The following is a 14846-nucleotide window of genomic DNA, read 5'->3' as shown; positions in this document are numbered from 1 at the left end:
AGAAGGGGCAGCGCCCAGGAGCCGGTCCGGGGCACTCCCAGGGGCGCCAGCTCGCCCACCCCCGCGCCGAGGGGCCCCGCGAAGCCTCGCAGCCCAGCTACCCGTCCCTCCCGCTGGCTGTCCCCCACGCCTGACGCCCCAGGCCTGCAGATCCCGGCCTCGCTGCCCCTGCGCTTGGCGCCGACGTCTCCAGCTTCGCGGCCCCCGCAGCGCAGCAGGGCGCGAGAGGTGGGCGCGGCGCAGGTGGGGCCCGGGTCGCCCCCGCGGGGTGGACAGCCGGCCCCTCGGGCGGAGGGCGCGGAGGGGCGTCCCGGGGGCGAGGCGCGGGGGCGCGCCGCGTCCGGGGAGGGGCGCCGGCGGCTGGGGAGGGGGCGCGCGCGCCCTGCGGTCCCGGCGGCGCGGGAGGCGGAGGATGCGGGCTCCGGCGGCGGCGGCGGCGGAGACGCGGGCCCGGGCGGACGCGGGAGGATGAGGAGGCGGCCGGCGGTCCGGCCGTGCGGCGCCGGGAGGAGGCGCGGGCGGCGGCGGGGGCGGCGGCGGGCGGCGGCGGCGGCGGGCGCGCGGGGCGCGGGCCGGCTCGGGCGCGGAGGATGAAGTGGAGCGTCCGCGGGGCCTGCGCCGCGCTGTCGTCCTGCCTGCTGCTGGGCTGCGCGCTGAGCGCCGCCGCCGTGGGCCTCAAGTGCTTCTCGCTGGGCTCGGAGCTGCGCGGGGAGCCGTTCCGCCTGGGCGCGGCGGCGGGCGCCTTCTACTCGGGCGTGCTGCTGGCCGCCGGCCTGTCGCTGCTGGGCGCCGCGCTGCTGTGCTGCGGGGCCCGGGACGCGCCCCCGGCGGGCCCGGCGCTCGGGGTCCCCGAAGCGGCTGCGGCGGCGGCTGGAGCTCCGGAGGCCGCGCTGGGCGAGCCGGACGCGGCGGCGGCCGGGCCCCCGGGGCCGCTGAGCAGCCAGAACCTGCTGCTGCTGGGCGTGCTGGTCTTCATGCTGGGCGTGCTGAGCGCCTTCGCGGGCGCCGTGATCGACGGCGACACCGTGTCGCTGGTGGAGCGCAAGTACGCGCACTACTGCCTGGCCCCGCGCGCGCCGGGCCCCGCGCGCAGCACCCTGGACAGCGCCACGGCCGCCAAGTGCCGCCAGCTCAAGGACTACCAGCGCGGCCTGGTGCTGTCCACCGTCTTCAACGCGCTCGAGTGCCTGCTCGGCCTGCTCAGCCTGCTGCTCGTCAAGAACTACAAGTCGTCGCAGGCCCGGCGCGGCCGCCGCGGACGCCGGAGGGGAGGCCGCGCCCCGGCCCGGCCCCGCGGCGGCCCCGGGCTCCGCGCGCAGCAGCAGCCGCCGGCCGGCCGGGCGCGGCGGGGCCGGCGCGGGCGGCGCGGGCGGCGGCTGCAGCAGCAGCGGCCGAGCGAGGCGTCCATCCTGTGCCCGGAGGAGTCGGACCTGAGCGCGCCGGGGGACTGCGCGGGCTTCGCGGCGCTCCACGCCGTCTCCTACATCGACGTGGGCGTCCTGCGCGCGCTGGACGAGGCGGGCGTGGAGGTGTGCTGCGGCGGACACCCGTCGGTCGAGCTGCCGGGCTACGCGCCCCGCGACCCGGACCTCGACGCCTCCTACCCCTACTGCTGCCGGCCGCCCTGCGAGGCGGCGCGCCCCTGGGAGCCGGGCCGGGCCTGCTGAGCCGGGGGCCCGTGCACCGCGCGCCTCTGCCGTGCCGTGCCGTGCCAGGGCGCGCAGCCTGTTCGTGCTGGGGGTCCTCAGCGCCTTGGCCAGGCCCGCAGTGTCCGGTCTGCGTCTCTTCTCCGTGTCTCTTCGCGTCCGGATTCCATTTTCAAGTTTACAACCAACGGTCCAGGGTGGCCCGCCCCGCCGCTCTCCAGCAAGGCTGCTCTTCCCTGCGGGGACCCCTGGGGGGGTCCGGGGTGAGCGATCGATCGCTGGGCGAGAGGACAGAGAGACTAAGCGACTTGGAATCTCCGGAGCGAAAGATGTGGACAAGCACCCACAGCGACATTTTGTACACGGATGTGCCTGCTTTTGTTGATCCTTTCTTACTGTAAAAGCTCTCCATAAACAGTGAACATGTTTGGTAAATTTATTGCGATTTAAAATGGGTGAGTTCCTTTATTAAATGACTTGCAATGTTACTGGAAATATTCATCACGGTGCAGGTTCAGGATGCTACACACATCTATTTTTTTGGGGGGGGATAGTGGTCGAATTTGGTCAAATGTTGAATTTACACAGTTGTACTCTACTGGTTGGTTGGCTAAATCCAGCCAAGACTTGAAATGGACTTTCTCTCTGTGTAGACGAATACCAGGTCCCATTCTCCGCTCCTCTTTCTTTTCGATTTTTTTTTCTTTTTAAAACTGGTTCTGAGGTTTCTATAAGCTTAATTTTTGTTAATACATATGAACAATTCAATGCTATTTTGAAAAACCAATCAGTTTTTTTTTCCTGGCAAGATTATTTTCCTGTTGAGTCATCAATTTGTTATTCCAAATACTAAAGCATCTCATCTAAAATATACTCCTTAAATAGCCTTACATGATGTGAAGGTCATGCTTCTAAACTGCTAGGGCATACGTGTGTGCATGTTCACACATGAGAGGGGTGATTTCACACGAACGAGGAGACATGGCACAGTGGGCCAGCTGTGGGCCACTGAGAAGGCAGTCTGACTCCTGGTGGTGTGACTCCAGACAGCTGAATTGCAGAGCCACATCTGAACCGTCTTGTGGCCTGGGCCAGGATGAGGAGCACAAAAGTCTCCAGGTGAGCCACAGAGGCCTCAAGGAAGGCCCCGTTATGATCAGCAAGAGAGGAGGCAGCTCTTAGTAGGGTCAGTGCAGGCAGCCTGGGTGGGAGTCCGCTGTCCTCATGTGCCTGCCTAGGGTTTCCTCCATATTCAGCAGTCAAAGCATCGCCCCTAGGGATCTGGGTAGGCTGCGGGAAGCCCTTCTCTAGCCACAGGGATTAACCCCAAGTACCACTCTGCATGATGCTTAGACTTATTTGGGGATTTCATCAAAGAGGGAGAGGGCCAGTGTCCCCTTTCCATTTTTCTGTTGAAGCGACTCAAGAACAATTTCTCATGGCCAATTCACTAGGTTGTTAGCCACTGGTCTCTCAGGAACTGGTCCATAGTAGGACTCAGGACTCAGTGAGATCGAGATGTTACAAATGCATCTGGCCTTCCAGCAGTCTTATTTTTGGGTCAAACTCAGTGGTACTCGGGGTTTAATCCTAGATCTGTAGTAAGGACTTACTTCTGGCAGTGCATGGGGGACCATATGGGATGCTGGAGATAGAGCTGAGTTGGCTGTGAACAAGGTAAGTGCCATACCCACTGGACTATTACTCCAGCCCTACCAGCCCTTTTTTTTTTTTTTCAGAAGAAAAAAAAATCACTCAGCAGGCTTGTTTTTCAAGCCCATGTTCTCCCTTGAACACTTACTTTTCTCCTCTCACGTTTTTTTTTCCAAGCAAGTTTCATTCAATAAAAACTATCTTGCTTCACTAGAAGAATCATCACTGAACCCCTCTCTGGAAATCTCTTTTAAGTGAACAGATAGTGAGATAGTGTTTCCCAAACCCCTGTTCCCCAGAGGATCAATCATTCCAGTAGGGAATACCAGCACCCATTTTGAGAGACATTGGTTTATTCAGCTAGTCTGGTCATTGGTTCTTAAAGCCTGTCCTCTGTTCTCATACTACCAGGGCACAGACCATAAAATTAGGCAAAATATGTGATACATGCAGCAAGCACAGCTTTTTAGATATTTTCCCTGCTCACCAGAGTCAAATCAATAAGAAGTTACCAGATGTTCCCTATCCCCCAGCCCAGCTCCTCTGGTCTCCCAGAGCAATGGTGAGACTAGAGACCACCTAGAACTGTACTCAGGTTGTGTGTGTGTGTGTGTGTGTGTGTGTGTGTGTGTGTGTATCTGTGTGCGCCCACGACCACAAGAGGTAGGCACAGGACTGGCCCTGCAGAGGTTGCTAAAAGGGGAATGTCCGCTGAGAACAAACATGTTCACAGCACTGAAATGAGAAGTCAGTCTTTGTCTCCTGCAGGGTCTCACTGGCAGCATTTATGTAGCTTAATGTGTAACAGATGTTCTCTCAGTATTTCAAATTTGCAGTCAGAATTGGTCGACTCCTTCAGGTTTCACTCTTGTATAGTAGAGAAGGCAGAGGCAAGCAGAGTGAGCACCCACTCTACCCATTTTTTTGGGGGGGGCAGGGAGCAGGGAAGCAACTGAGTCTTGTCAGGGAACACAGACTTGTATCTTCCAAACACCAACTTGATGAGGTTTCAAGGTTGTGTTTGGGGCTGGAGCAGGAGGGAGAGTTCAATGAACCGGAGTACATTTTTTCACATCAGACAGTCCAAGGTTCAATTCCAGAGCACTGCTGGGATAGTACCTAAGTACTGAGTCAGGATATGGTGCCCAAACCAAGACAAAACAAAAAAGAAGTGTTTCTAATCTATGAATATTGTTAACTTTGGTTTATAGAGGTTAAGAACAATGTGGAACACCAAGGTTTTACCTTTTACAGCATACTAGAGAAAATCAAAGGATCTTTTAGTCCTGGTGTCCCTGTATTCCATCGTTCTGTTCTCATGTGAGTGGAGAATCACGAGTTGCTTCCTTGCAGGATGACTTCCTGCTGCTCTTCTAGCTCTGGTCCTTGAGGTTGTCTGGCTTACAGCAGACTTAATGGAAGCTTTTAGCTTAGCCTCTGCAGGGTGGTTTCTTCACGCTCATCAGAAGGCAACATCAGCTTTCACACTATTTTGGAGTTTGGGCCACACCAGTTGGTGCTTGGGGCTTATTCCTGGCTCTGTGCTCAGGATCACTCTTGGTGAACTGGAAGGACTATATGGGGTGCCAGGCATCGAATCCTGGCTGACTGTGCAAGGTTGGCCTGTTGCACTATAAATTCATCCCCAAAGCTTTTGTACCTTCAAAAGTGAAAAAGTGAGCCGTATTCTGCTTTTAAGACTCAAAATGGGGGCCAGAGATAGTATAGCGGTAGGGTATTTGCCTTGCAAGCGCCGACCCAGGACCAGTGGGATTCAAATCCCGACATCCCAATATGGTCCCTTGAGCCTGCCAGGAGCTATTTCTGAGCACAGAGCCGGAGTAACCCCTGAGCGCAGCCAGGTGTGACCCCCCCCAAAACAAAACAAAACAAACAAACAAAAAAAGACTCAAAATGAACTTCCTAAGAGTTCATAGCAGTTTGTTGAGTTCAGAACAGGATTTTTTGGTAACAAATTATCATAAGTTTAAATTAAACTAGACACATTTTTGCCTTTCTACATGGCTTAATTCTGAGTTGTAAAGTTATTAGTATTATTATTTTGGACGTTTGGGCCACATCTGGTGGTGTTCAGGAGCTACTCCTGGTCTTGTACTCAGGAGTCATTAATGATGGTGCTTGGGGGACCATATGCCATCCCAGGGATTGAACCAGTATCAGCCATATGATACCAGCCTCTTTGTCAGCGGGAATGCTCAGCCCTCAGCAACCCAAGCCTGAACAACACAACTAAACGTGATTGAAATCCAACTAAACAGTTATTCAATTAAATCAGTTGGTGTTTGTGGTACAGGTCAAACTCCTGATGATTAAAGATTTTTTCCGTATTTCTTTTTGTCATACTCAGTGTGCTTACAAGCCTCTAGGAGGGCCATGTGGTACTGAGAACTGAACCTGGGGGTCCTGCATGTAGATGATCTTTTACCCACCTCCCTGGCCTGTAAGGTTGTTGCTTTTTTTTTTTTTTTTTGGGTCACAGCTGGCAGTGCTCAGAGGTTCCTCCTGGCTCTATGCTCAGAAATCGCCCCTGGCAGGCACAGGGGACCATATGGGATGCTGGGATTCGAACCACCATCCTTTTGAATGAAAGGCAAACGCCTTACCTCCATGCTATCTCTCCGGCCCCAAGGTTGTTGCTCTTATGGTGTAATAACATAGTGTGGACAGAACCCTTAAAAATCCTTCTATGCGGCTGGAGAGATAGCATGGAAGTAGGATGTTTGCCTTGCATGCAGAAAGACCGTAGTTCAAATCCTAGCATCCCATATGGTCCCCTGAGCCTGCCAGGAGTGATTTCTGAGCATAGAGCCAGGAGTAACCCCTGAGCACTGTCAGTGTGACCCCCAAAATTTTTGTTTTATTTTGGGCTACACCCGTTGACGCTCAGGGGTTACTCCTGGATATGCACTCAGAAATCGCTCCTGGCTTGGGGGATCATATGGGACACCAAACCGCAGTCTGTCCTAGGCTAGCGCTTGCAAGACAGATGCCTTACCTCTAGCGCCACTGCACCGGCCCCTAAATTAATTTAATTTTTTTTTGTTTTTGGGTTACACCCAGTGGTGCTCAGAAATCGCTCCTGGCAGGCACAGGGGACCATATGGGATGCTGGGATTCGAATCACCATCTGTCCTGGATCAGCTGCTTGCAAGGCAAATGCCTTATCGCTGTGCTATCTCTCTGGCCCTAAGAACCCTTAAAAATTCTTGTACACATTGGGGCTGGAATGGTGGTGCAGTGGTAAGGCATCCTGTCTGGCATGGGTGAACCTGGGATTGCAGCATTGCAGGGTAAGCAGGTGGGCTCTTAACATGCCTTAGATGGCTCCTGTAGGTGCCGAGTTGCTCGGAGACTAGCACACTTGTCCCACTTGGGGGAACAGGATGATGGGATGGTTGTCAGCCAGAAGCCAGCAAAGCACCTCACTCTGGAGCTGTACTGATGAGCTGCGCCCTGTGGCTCCACCAGCACACACTGCTGCCATCCAGTGGACGTTGCTCTTTGGTTACCTCTTGGGTGTGCCTTGGCCCCTTCTGAGCAAGGTTGTGTGTGGCCACGTTTCCCAGTGCCTGAGCTCACCATTGCTGAAAGCACCATTTTCTCTCTAATATGCTCAAGGAAACTAAATGACAGTGATAAGGAAAAGAATGATTTGGGGCTGGAGAGATAGCACAACGGTAGGGTGTTTGCCTTGCAAGCGGCTGACCCAGGACCAACTGTGGTTCAAATCCTGGCATCCCATATGGATGGTCCCCTGTGCCTGCCAGGAGAGATTTCTGAGCACAGAGCCAGGAGTAACCCGAGTGCCACCGGGTGTGGCCCAAAAAGCAAAACCAAAACAAAAGAGAAAACAAATTAATTGCACAATGTAGTATATAAATCATTCACCACCAGGGAACCTGAGTTTGTGTGCATTCTGCACATGGACATCACCACCATCATGGAGATGTATCTTGAGGACATTGTGGGCCAGGCCCTGTGCTGAAGAGTCATGGTTCCCTCAAGACCAGAGCAGCCAGTGCTGGCTAGACTCAGGCTAAGAGGACTCCTGGGCTGTGTGAAAGTTTCTATTTCCCCAGACCCATGGGTACTTGGAGCACCCGAGGACCCTGAAAGGCCCCAGGAAAGGCCCCACTTGAGGAAGTGGTGGCACACCAACTCCATCAGACTCCACTGGAACCCTGTCCTGGGTGCTCTGCTTATTCTGCCAACCCGTCTGTCTGTCTTTACTCAGCCATGCATCAGGTGGGCCAGGCTCTGCAGTGTGTGCTCACCCAACTCAAGGGCATCTGCAGCCTTTGCAAGAACTGTGGGAAGGCCAGTGTTCCCTTTCGGCTATATTTCCATGAATTAAGAAACCTGGTGTGGGCCAGGGAGATAGCTCAGGGAGCTGGGGCGCTGTTTATACGCAAGAAGCCCATCACTAATGATGGTGGCTTGGGAACCATAGGACATGATGGGTTGATCCTGTGTTGGCTGTATGAAGGCAGGCTTTATCTCCTTAGAAGCTGAGCTGTGGACTTTTTGAAAATCACACACACACACACACACACACACACACACACACACACACACACACACATGGCTTGAACCCCTTGGAAGCAGAGCAGCTGGACTTTCTGAAAATCACACACATACGCACGTACACGCGTGCAGGTGACCCGCAGGAGCTGCTGGATTTTCTGAAAATCACACACACACACACACACACACACACACACACACACACACACACACGACAAACCTGAAACCTCTATTCATCATTTTCTATTTTTATTTAGTTCCTCTTATACTTTGCCTAGAATAGGGCCACAAAGATGATAACTACCAGAAGCAGAGCACAATTGTTACATGGTTGGTCTTGAATTAACTCTTGGTCACTGCATGTTTTGAGCCTTCTCATGGCTGCAAACTTGCTTTTGATTTTTAGGTTACATCTGGCTATCCTCAGGGACCATATGTGGTACTGTGGATCAAAATGGGTCAGCTATGTGCGTAACTATTGCCTCATTTTATTAATTTTTTGTAATCTCCCCAAATTAGTTACACAGCCCATAGGGAATTTAAGAAGTTAGGAACTAGAAAACTTTAAAAGCTCAAAAGTTTCTGAAGTGATGGTCAACAAAATGCTATAACTAATATTTATTATTGCTAAATTTTCATTTTTGTTTTAACTTTTCATCATCTTGAGTCATATTTAAATTATTTTATTTTATTGTTTCTAGATTGTTTCTAATTTTGGGCCATACCCAAATGTGCTCAGGGGACCCATTCTGGATGCCAGGGATCGAATCTGGGTTGGATACATGCCAGGCAAGTACCATACCTATAATACTGCTCCAGTCAGTCTTTATTTTTTTTTTTTTTTTATTTTGGTTTTTGGGCCACACCCAGCAGTGCTCAGGGGTTACTCCTGGCTGTGCTCATAGCTACCGGCAGACACCGGGATTTGAACCAACCACCTTAGGTCCTGGGTCGGCTGCTTGCAAGGCAAACGCTGCTGTGCTCTCTGGCCCCTCCAGTCAGTCTTAAACTAAGCATTTTATTTTATTTTTTTGGTTTTTGGGCCACACCAGTAATGCTCAGGGGTTACTCCTGACTAAGCGCTGAGAAATCGCTCCTGGCTTGGGAGACCATACGGGATGCCAGGGGATCAAACCGCGGTCCGTCCTCGGCTAATGCAGGCAAGGTAGATGCCTCACTGCTTGAGCCACTGCTCCGGCCCCATAAGCATTTTATTTTATTTATTTTTATTTATTTATTTATTTTGGTTTTTGGGCCACACCCGGCTGTGCTCAGGGGTTACTCCTGGCTGTCTGCTCAGAAATAGCTCCTGGCAGGCACGGGGGACCCTATGGGACACCGGGATTCGAACCAACCACCTTAGGTCCTGGATCGGAAGCTTGCAAGGCAAACACCGCTGTGCTATCTCTCCGGGCCCTCCCATAAGCATTTTAAAGTGATCTTTTATTGAATCATATTTAACCTAAATTAAAGTACAACAGTGAAAGAAATCAAGGTTACTCAAAAACTGTCAATTCATGTTTTTTTTTTTCCTGCATCTGAAGACTCTTCATTACTTTAATGAATCCATGAAGCAAACCGTAGAATTTAAAAATACATCATTTTTGGCTGGATAGAGTTCACCAGGTTTGACCCCCAGCAGTGCATATAGCCCTCGAAGTCCTGCGAGGAGTGATTCCTGAGTGCAGAAGCAGTAGTAAGACCTGAGCACAACCAGGGTAGTTAAAACACCCCATTCTCCTACAGAAAAAGCATTTTCCTAGTGGTCCAATGATTCAGTCAATACTTTACACTGGTGAAGAAGATACAGACAGTAGCTGTTATCAGTAGACGCATCCCCTCGTAAAGGAGTTTTGGGGAAAACACACTCCATATAAATAAGTGATAACGCAGTGACGTCACTAAAATAATGTATATGGAAACTGGAAAGGAACAAATCAGTGCATAGCAGAAACAAGCATGACTCAGTGCTGAGCGGCTGTCAATGAAAAGGGAAACATGTGTTAGTACCTGTCATTTCTGTACCACAGGTGGCACACTCACATGCACACATGCACAAGTCATCAGTATTTTCACTCTGAAATGACTAGCAATTGCTCTGGAACCAGAAGGCACTGCTTTTCCTTCTGCACATTCACTGGCTCACACTCCTGCCACGGCCACTGCACTTCTGCTGCCCCCGAGAAGAGACACATAGAAACCCAGGCACCGGCATGTCAATAAGAGATCAAGCCCAAGGAGAAAAACTGGGTGATCAGGGGAGTCTCAGGGTGAGGAATACTGTGGCTCTAATTACCTTTAAACTTTTTAGTAATGGTTCTACAATCCAACACATAGACAATTTGAGAATTTTTTAGAATGCTCCTCTAGAAAGTCCTGCTTCCAGCTGCAGAAATCTGAAATCCGGAGTCTTTTTTCCTTGTTTGTTTGTTTTTGGGCCATACCTGGCAGCGCTCAGAGGTTACTCTTGGCTTTGCGCTCAGAAATCACTCGTGGCAGGCTCTGGGGATCATATGGGATGCTGGGAATCGAATCCAGGTCTGTCCTGGGTCTGCTGCATGCAAGGCAAATGTCCTACTACTATGCTATCTCTCCGGCACCTTTTTTCCTTCTTTTTTAGTGCTGGGGACCAAACCTGGGGCCTCACATATGGAAGGCAGGTGTACTACCCCTGTCTCCCTCATTGGCCGATGGCTGAAATGTTTTGAATAGCCTGGAGATACTGAGGGGCAGATGCAAGAGAATTTTCCCTAATTTCTTCTACAGTCTCAGAAACATTTTTGAAAAATGTACCCCCTCACATAGTTTATTTAATAACTACATGCTTGATCTATACTAATATATTAGACCATACTAATATGTCAAGTACTTTTTTAGGCTAGTCAAGTGAAGCAGTGGGAGTGGAGAAGGAACAAAGAAATCTGTAACTGGCTGTGATCAATTAATTGTAAACACCACTGTACTCGGATCAGTCAAGTATTTTATAAATATGAGCAGTGAGCCACAATGGATGAGCCACATTCTTAAATCTCCTTGGCCTTTCTAAAGAAGCATGCCACTTGTTTGCTCTGGTTGGAGACACTGGCTCTGAGATATCAGGAAAGCTGAAAAAGCAAGCCTTTTCAGTGCAGGAACACTTCTCCCAAATTATGAGTGTCTTCCCTTTGGTGACAAGCAATTGTTACGTGAACATAGTCTGACTTGCATAACTTTTGGGCTCTGTGACCCTCTCTACGTCCCTGAGATCTGCACCCCTCATCCTACTTGCCACCCTCGAGGGTTCTGTGTCCTTCCTCTGCCTGCCTCCCGCCCCTCAACACTGTGCTGAATCTCTGAATGGCCGCTTCAGGGTGACCCTATGTGACATGTGTCTGCTACCCTGACTCCTACCATGCATGTAGTGTCCACAGTGCACTTCTGTCCTCAGGCCAGCACTAGTGGGCACGAGGATATAGACCTGAAGCCTCTGGGTGCTGGGGGTGGGTGGGCAAGAGCTGCCCACAGGCGTGGTAAGAGTGACTCCCAGTGAAGGCAGTAAAAGCCCAGAGAGGAAGCATGTTTGTGACTGTCTGTGTGAACTCGGGTGGGGCGAGTAAGTGTCCAACACATGTCCATACCTGTGTCCACCAGTGCCTGCATGTCTTTCCCAAGGGGCCAGGGAGAGGAGCCTTGGGGCTGGCTGGAGTGACGGGCACAAGTGCTCGAGGAGGTACCTCTTAGCAAAGGGACAGGCAGGCTACTCTGATCGCCAATCAAGTCTCTCCACAGATCCAGAGCATGAACCCCCTTGGCAGCCCCTCAGAACTTTGGCCTCCCTCTCTAGTGGGAACTCCATAGGTAAGAGTTATCATTTCATGGGCTTGTGTCCCCTAAGACAAAGCTGCCCTCCTAAGCATCCTGGGAACAAGCAAGAAGATACTTCCCAAGAAGGGGGTTTTCTCCCTGTGCTGCTTATGTTGGTAACCAGGCCTGGGCAGGAGGTGGAAGAGACAGGCTGGGACCATGGTCAGTACAGGTCCTGAAACTGTACCTCAGTCCCACACAGATCACATGCACTGGCCCATGTGTTGTGGGCTAATCTTTCTTATTTTAGGGGACAAATGATAAAAAAAAAACATCTTTGGCTTCCTGGGTATATCCAGTATATAGAATAAACGACTACTTGTTAAATCTAGCTAGGCCAGAGAGACAGTATAGGAATTAAGCCATTTCTCTTATACGTATAGACTTGCTGGCTTGATCCCAGCAACACATATGGTCCCCTGAGCCCTTCCAGAAGTGATCCCTGAGCACAGAGCAGTGTCTTGAGGTCCCAAAGCAAAAGAAAAATAAAAATCAATTATGCTTCTATCAGGTTTTGTGTTGAAGGGAAAAGACTCACCTGCTAATTTCTGAACTCAGGAAGTAAACTAAATGACTAGCCCAGAGCACAGGCCCCGAGTATGTCGCAAATGTGGTTAGGAGCAAGGCTGGGATCTCCACATAGCTGTCCAGACCCACAAAGCCCACGGAGATGTCCACCGTGGAGATACTGTTGGAATTCCCCTGGAAGACAGAGAGAAGTGCTGTTCAGTTTTCATCACGGCCATGTGGACATGGAGGTGTCCAGGTCCCAGTGCCCAGTCTCTGCTGTGATCCTTCCCCAGCCTCCATCCTGAGTAGTGGGATCACATGAACTATCTTGTACCTTTGAAGAGACATGCACAGATAAGCCAAATCTGAGTCTGCATATGAGCAACAGTGATCTAGCACTATTCTATAGACCTCTCCTTAAGGCTACCCTGCTGGTCTCCTCCTAGAAACCCTGCTGCTGTGGCCCCTGGGAGGCAGAGCAGTTGCCCGAGGCAGTGGACTGGAGGTCTCGCCTTCAGTACATGTACAGCTCCAATCACCACCCACTCTGCAAACTCTTACCCAGGCCACCTGCAAATGTGACGGCACCATTCCTGTCCAAGTGCAGCAAAGGCTCCCTGGATCTATCCCACTGCCTCGGACATTCTGCAGAGGGCTAAACTCCACTGGGTCCTCCTCTAGCTCAGTGTCATTCTTCTAACATCAAGTATGTCCCCGGGTCACCACAGCAGGCTGATATGCTGGAGGGTCCCCGAAACCTGAGAGATTCCCATCTACTCTGCTTTCAGGAGTTCCCTTGGGCTCAGCCTAACAGGATCCCCTCAGGCCAGAACACTTTATTTTAAAATTAAAAATTTATTTATTTAAAATTTAAATTTATGTATTTATTTTTGTTTTATGGGCCACACCCGGCAGAGCTCAGGGGTTACTTCTGGCTCTGTGCTCCAAAATCACAGAAATCTCAGTCTCAGGGGACCATATGGGATGCCAAGGATCAAATCCAGGTCCATCTTGGGTCAGCCATTTGCAAGGCAAATACCCTACTGCTGAGCTAACACTCTGGTCCCTAAATTTTATTTTATTTTTTTTATCCAGGGCAAATAGAGATACATTTTTATTTTTAGCTTTCTTTTTTTTTTGTTTTTTTGTTTTTTTGTTTTTGGGCCACACCGGGTAACGCTCAGGGGTTACTCCTGGCTATGTGCTCAGAAGTTGCTCCTGGCTTGGGGGACCATATGGGACACCGGGGGATCGAACCGCTGTCTGTCCAAGGCTAGCACAGGCAAGGCAGGCACCTTACCTTTAGCGCCACTGCCCGGCCCCTAGCTTTCTTAATGATAGTCATTTGAAATAAACTATCCACTGACACATTTTTGGCAGCTGAATAATTACCTCTGATTCCTTTTAATGAATTAAGATACAATGAAGAGATTTTCCATGTGTTTGTACTGTTATTTGAGAAGTACTTCTTTTTAGGGGCTGAATTAAAAGCGAGTTGGGTACTTGCCTTGCACACGGTCGACCTGGGTTCAGTCCCCAGCATCCCTCCCATATGGTCTCTCGAGCCTGCCAGGAGTGATTCCCGAGTGCAAACTAAGGAGTAACACCTGAGCACTAACAAGCATGGCTGCTAATAATACTTTTTTATTTTTATTTATATTTTGTTTTTTTGGGTCACACCTGGCAGTGCTCTACGCTCAAAAATCGCTCCTGGAAGGCTTGGGGGACCATATGGGATGCCGGTATTCGAACCACCATCCTGCATGCAAGGCAAAAGCCATACCTCCATGCTCTCTCTCTGGCCCCCATATAAAAAGTTACTATAAAAAGTTGGAGCAACATTAAGTATCATTTGGATAAGATATTCCTTGGCTTCATTTTAAGTTTTGATCTTTGGTTTCCTTTTCTGCTATGTTACCAAATGGATGGATATAGATGCATTCCATAAGCACTTTATAACTTCTGTGCATACTAAAATCTCTCTCTCTCTCTCTCTTTTTTTTTTTTTTTGGTTTTTGGGCCACACCTGGCAGTGCTCAGGGGCCACTCCTGGCTCTACACTCAGAAATCGCTTCCGGCAGGTTTAGGGGACCATATGGGATGGTGGAGATGGAACCCGGGTTGGTACTGGATTGGTTATATGCAAGGCTAATGTCCCACCACTGTGCTATCACTTTGGCCCTTAGAAATTTCATTTTTATATTTTAAGGATATATTTAAAATATATGCCACATACTAATTAAATTTTTTTTATTATAACACCATAATTTACCAAGTTGTTCAGAATACAGTAATTTCAGGTATTCAATGTCCAACACCAATCCCACCACCAGTGTGAATTCTCAACCAATGTTCTCAGTTTCCCACCCACCCTCTAGCTTGCCACCTTGCAGGCACACAGTTACTTCATTTTTTTTTTTTTTTTTTTGGGTTTTGAGTCACACCCGGCAGCACTCAGGGGTTACTCCTGGCTCTACATGCAGAAATTGCCCCTGGCAAGCACGGGGGACCATATGGGATGCCGGGATTCAAACCACCGTCCTTCTGCATGAAAGGCAAATGCCTTACCTCCCTGCTATCTCTCCAGCCCCTTTCATATTTTTTTTAACCACACAAAGACAAACATAATTATAAAATTTTAGATCAATA

At 50.5% G+C, this 14846-nt stretch overlaps 2 protein-coding genes across 3 annotated transcripts in view; one reads left to right on the top strand and one right to left on the bottom strand.

Moving 5' to 3' along the window:
* The first annotated feature begins 485 nt into the window (after nt 1–485).
* On the top strand, nt 486–1707 carry TMEM271 (transmembrane protein 271). Its single transcript, XM_049789983.1, has one exon. It carries the CDS (start codon nt 591–593, stop codon nt 1665–1667), a length of 1077 nt encoding a protein of 358 aa, XP_049645940.1. The 5' UTR covers nt 486–590; the 3' UTR covers nt 1668–1707.
* Nucleotides 1708–9297: 7590 nt separating this feature from the next.
* The window catches only part of PIGG (phosphatidylinositol glycan anchor biosynthesis class G), a 38859-nt gene continuing 33310 nt past the window's right edge, over nt 9298–14846 (bottom strand). Inside the window, exons 12-13 of one of the 2 annotated variants that reach the window (XM_049789980.1) lie at nt 12213–12389; nt 9298–9639 (exon numbers count right to left, since the gene is read on the bottom strand). In XM_049789980.1, coding sequence (XP_049645937.1) covers nt 12222–12389 — 168 coding nt within the window. In that variant the 3' untranslated portion in view covers nt 9298–9639; nt 12213–12221. Of the gene's footprint in view, nt 9823–12212; nt 12390–14846 lie in introns of both variants that reach the window. The other variant, XM_049789979.1, reaches the window with a different exon arrangement.

The sequence above is a fragment of the Suncus etruscus genome, chromosome 16 (genome assembly GCF_024139225.1).
Source record: "Suncus etruscus isolate mSunEtr1 chromosome 16, mSunEtr1.pri.cur, whole genome shotgun sequence".
In the NCBI taxonomy this organism is placed as follows: Eukaryota; Metazoa; Chordata; class Mammalia; order Eulipotyphla; family Soricidae; genus Suncus; species Suncus etruscus.
The sequence above is the reverse complement of the archived record's forward strand: the minus strand, read 5'-3'. Positions and strand labels throughout refer to the sequence as shown.

Excerpts from the sequence above, each read along its gene's own strand:
- TMEM271 (XM_049789983.1), top strand. The coding sequence starts at position 591 with ATGAAGTGGAGCGTCCGCGGGGCCTGCGCCGCGCTGTCGTCCTGCCTG.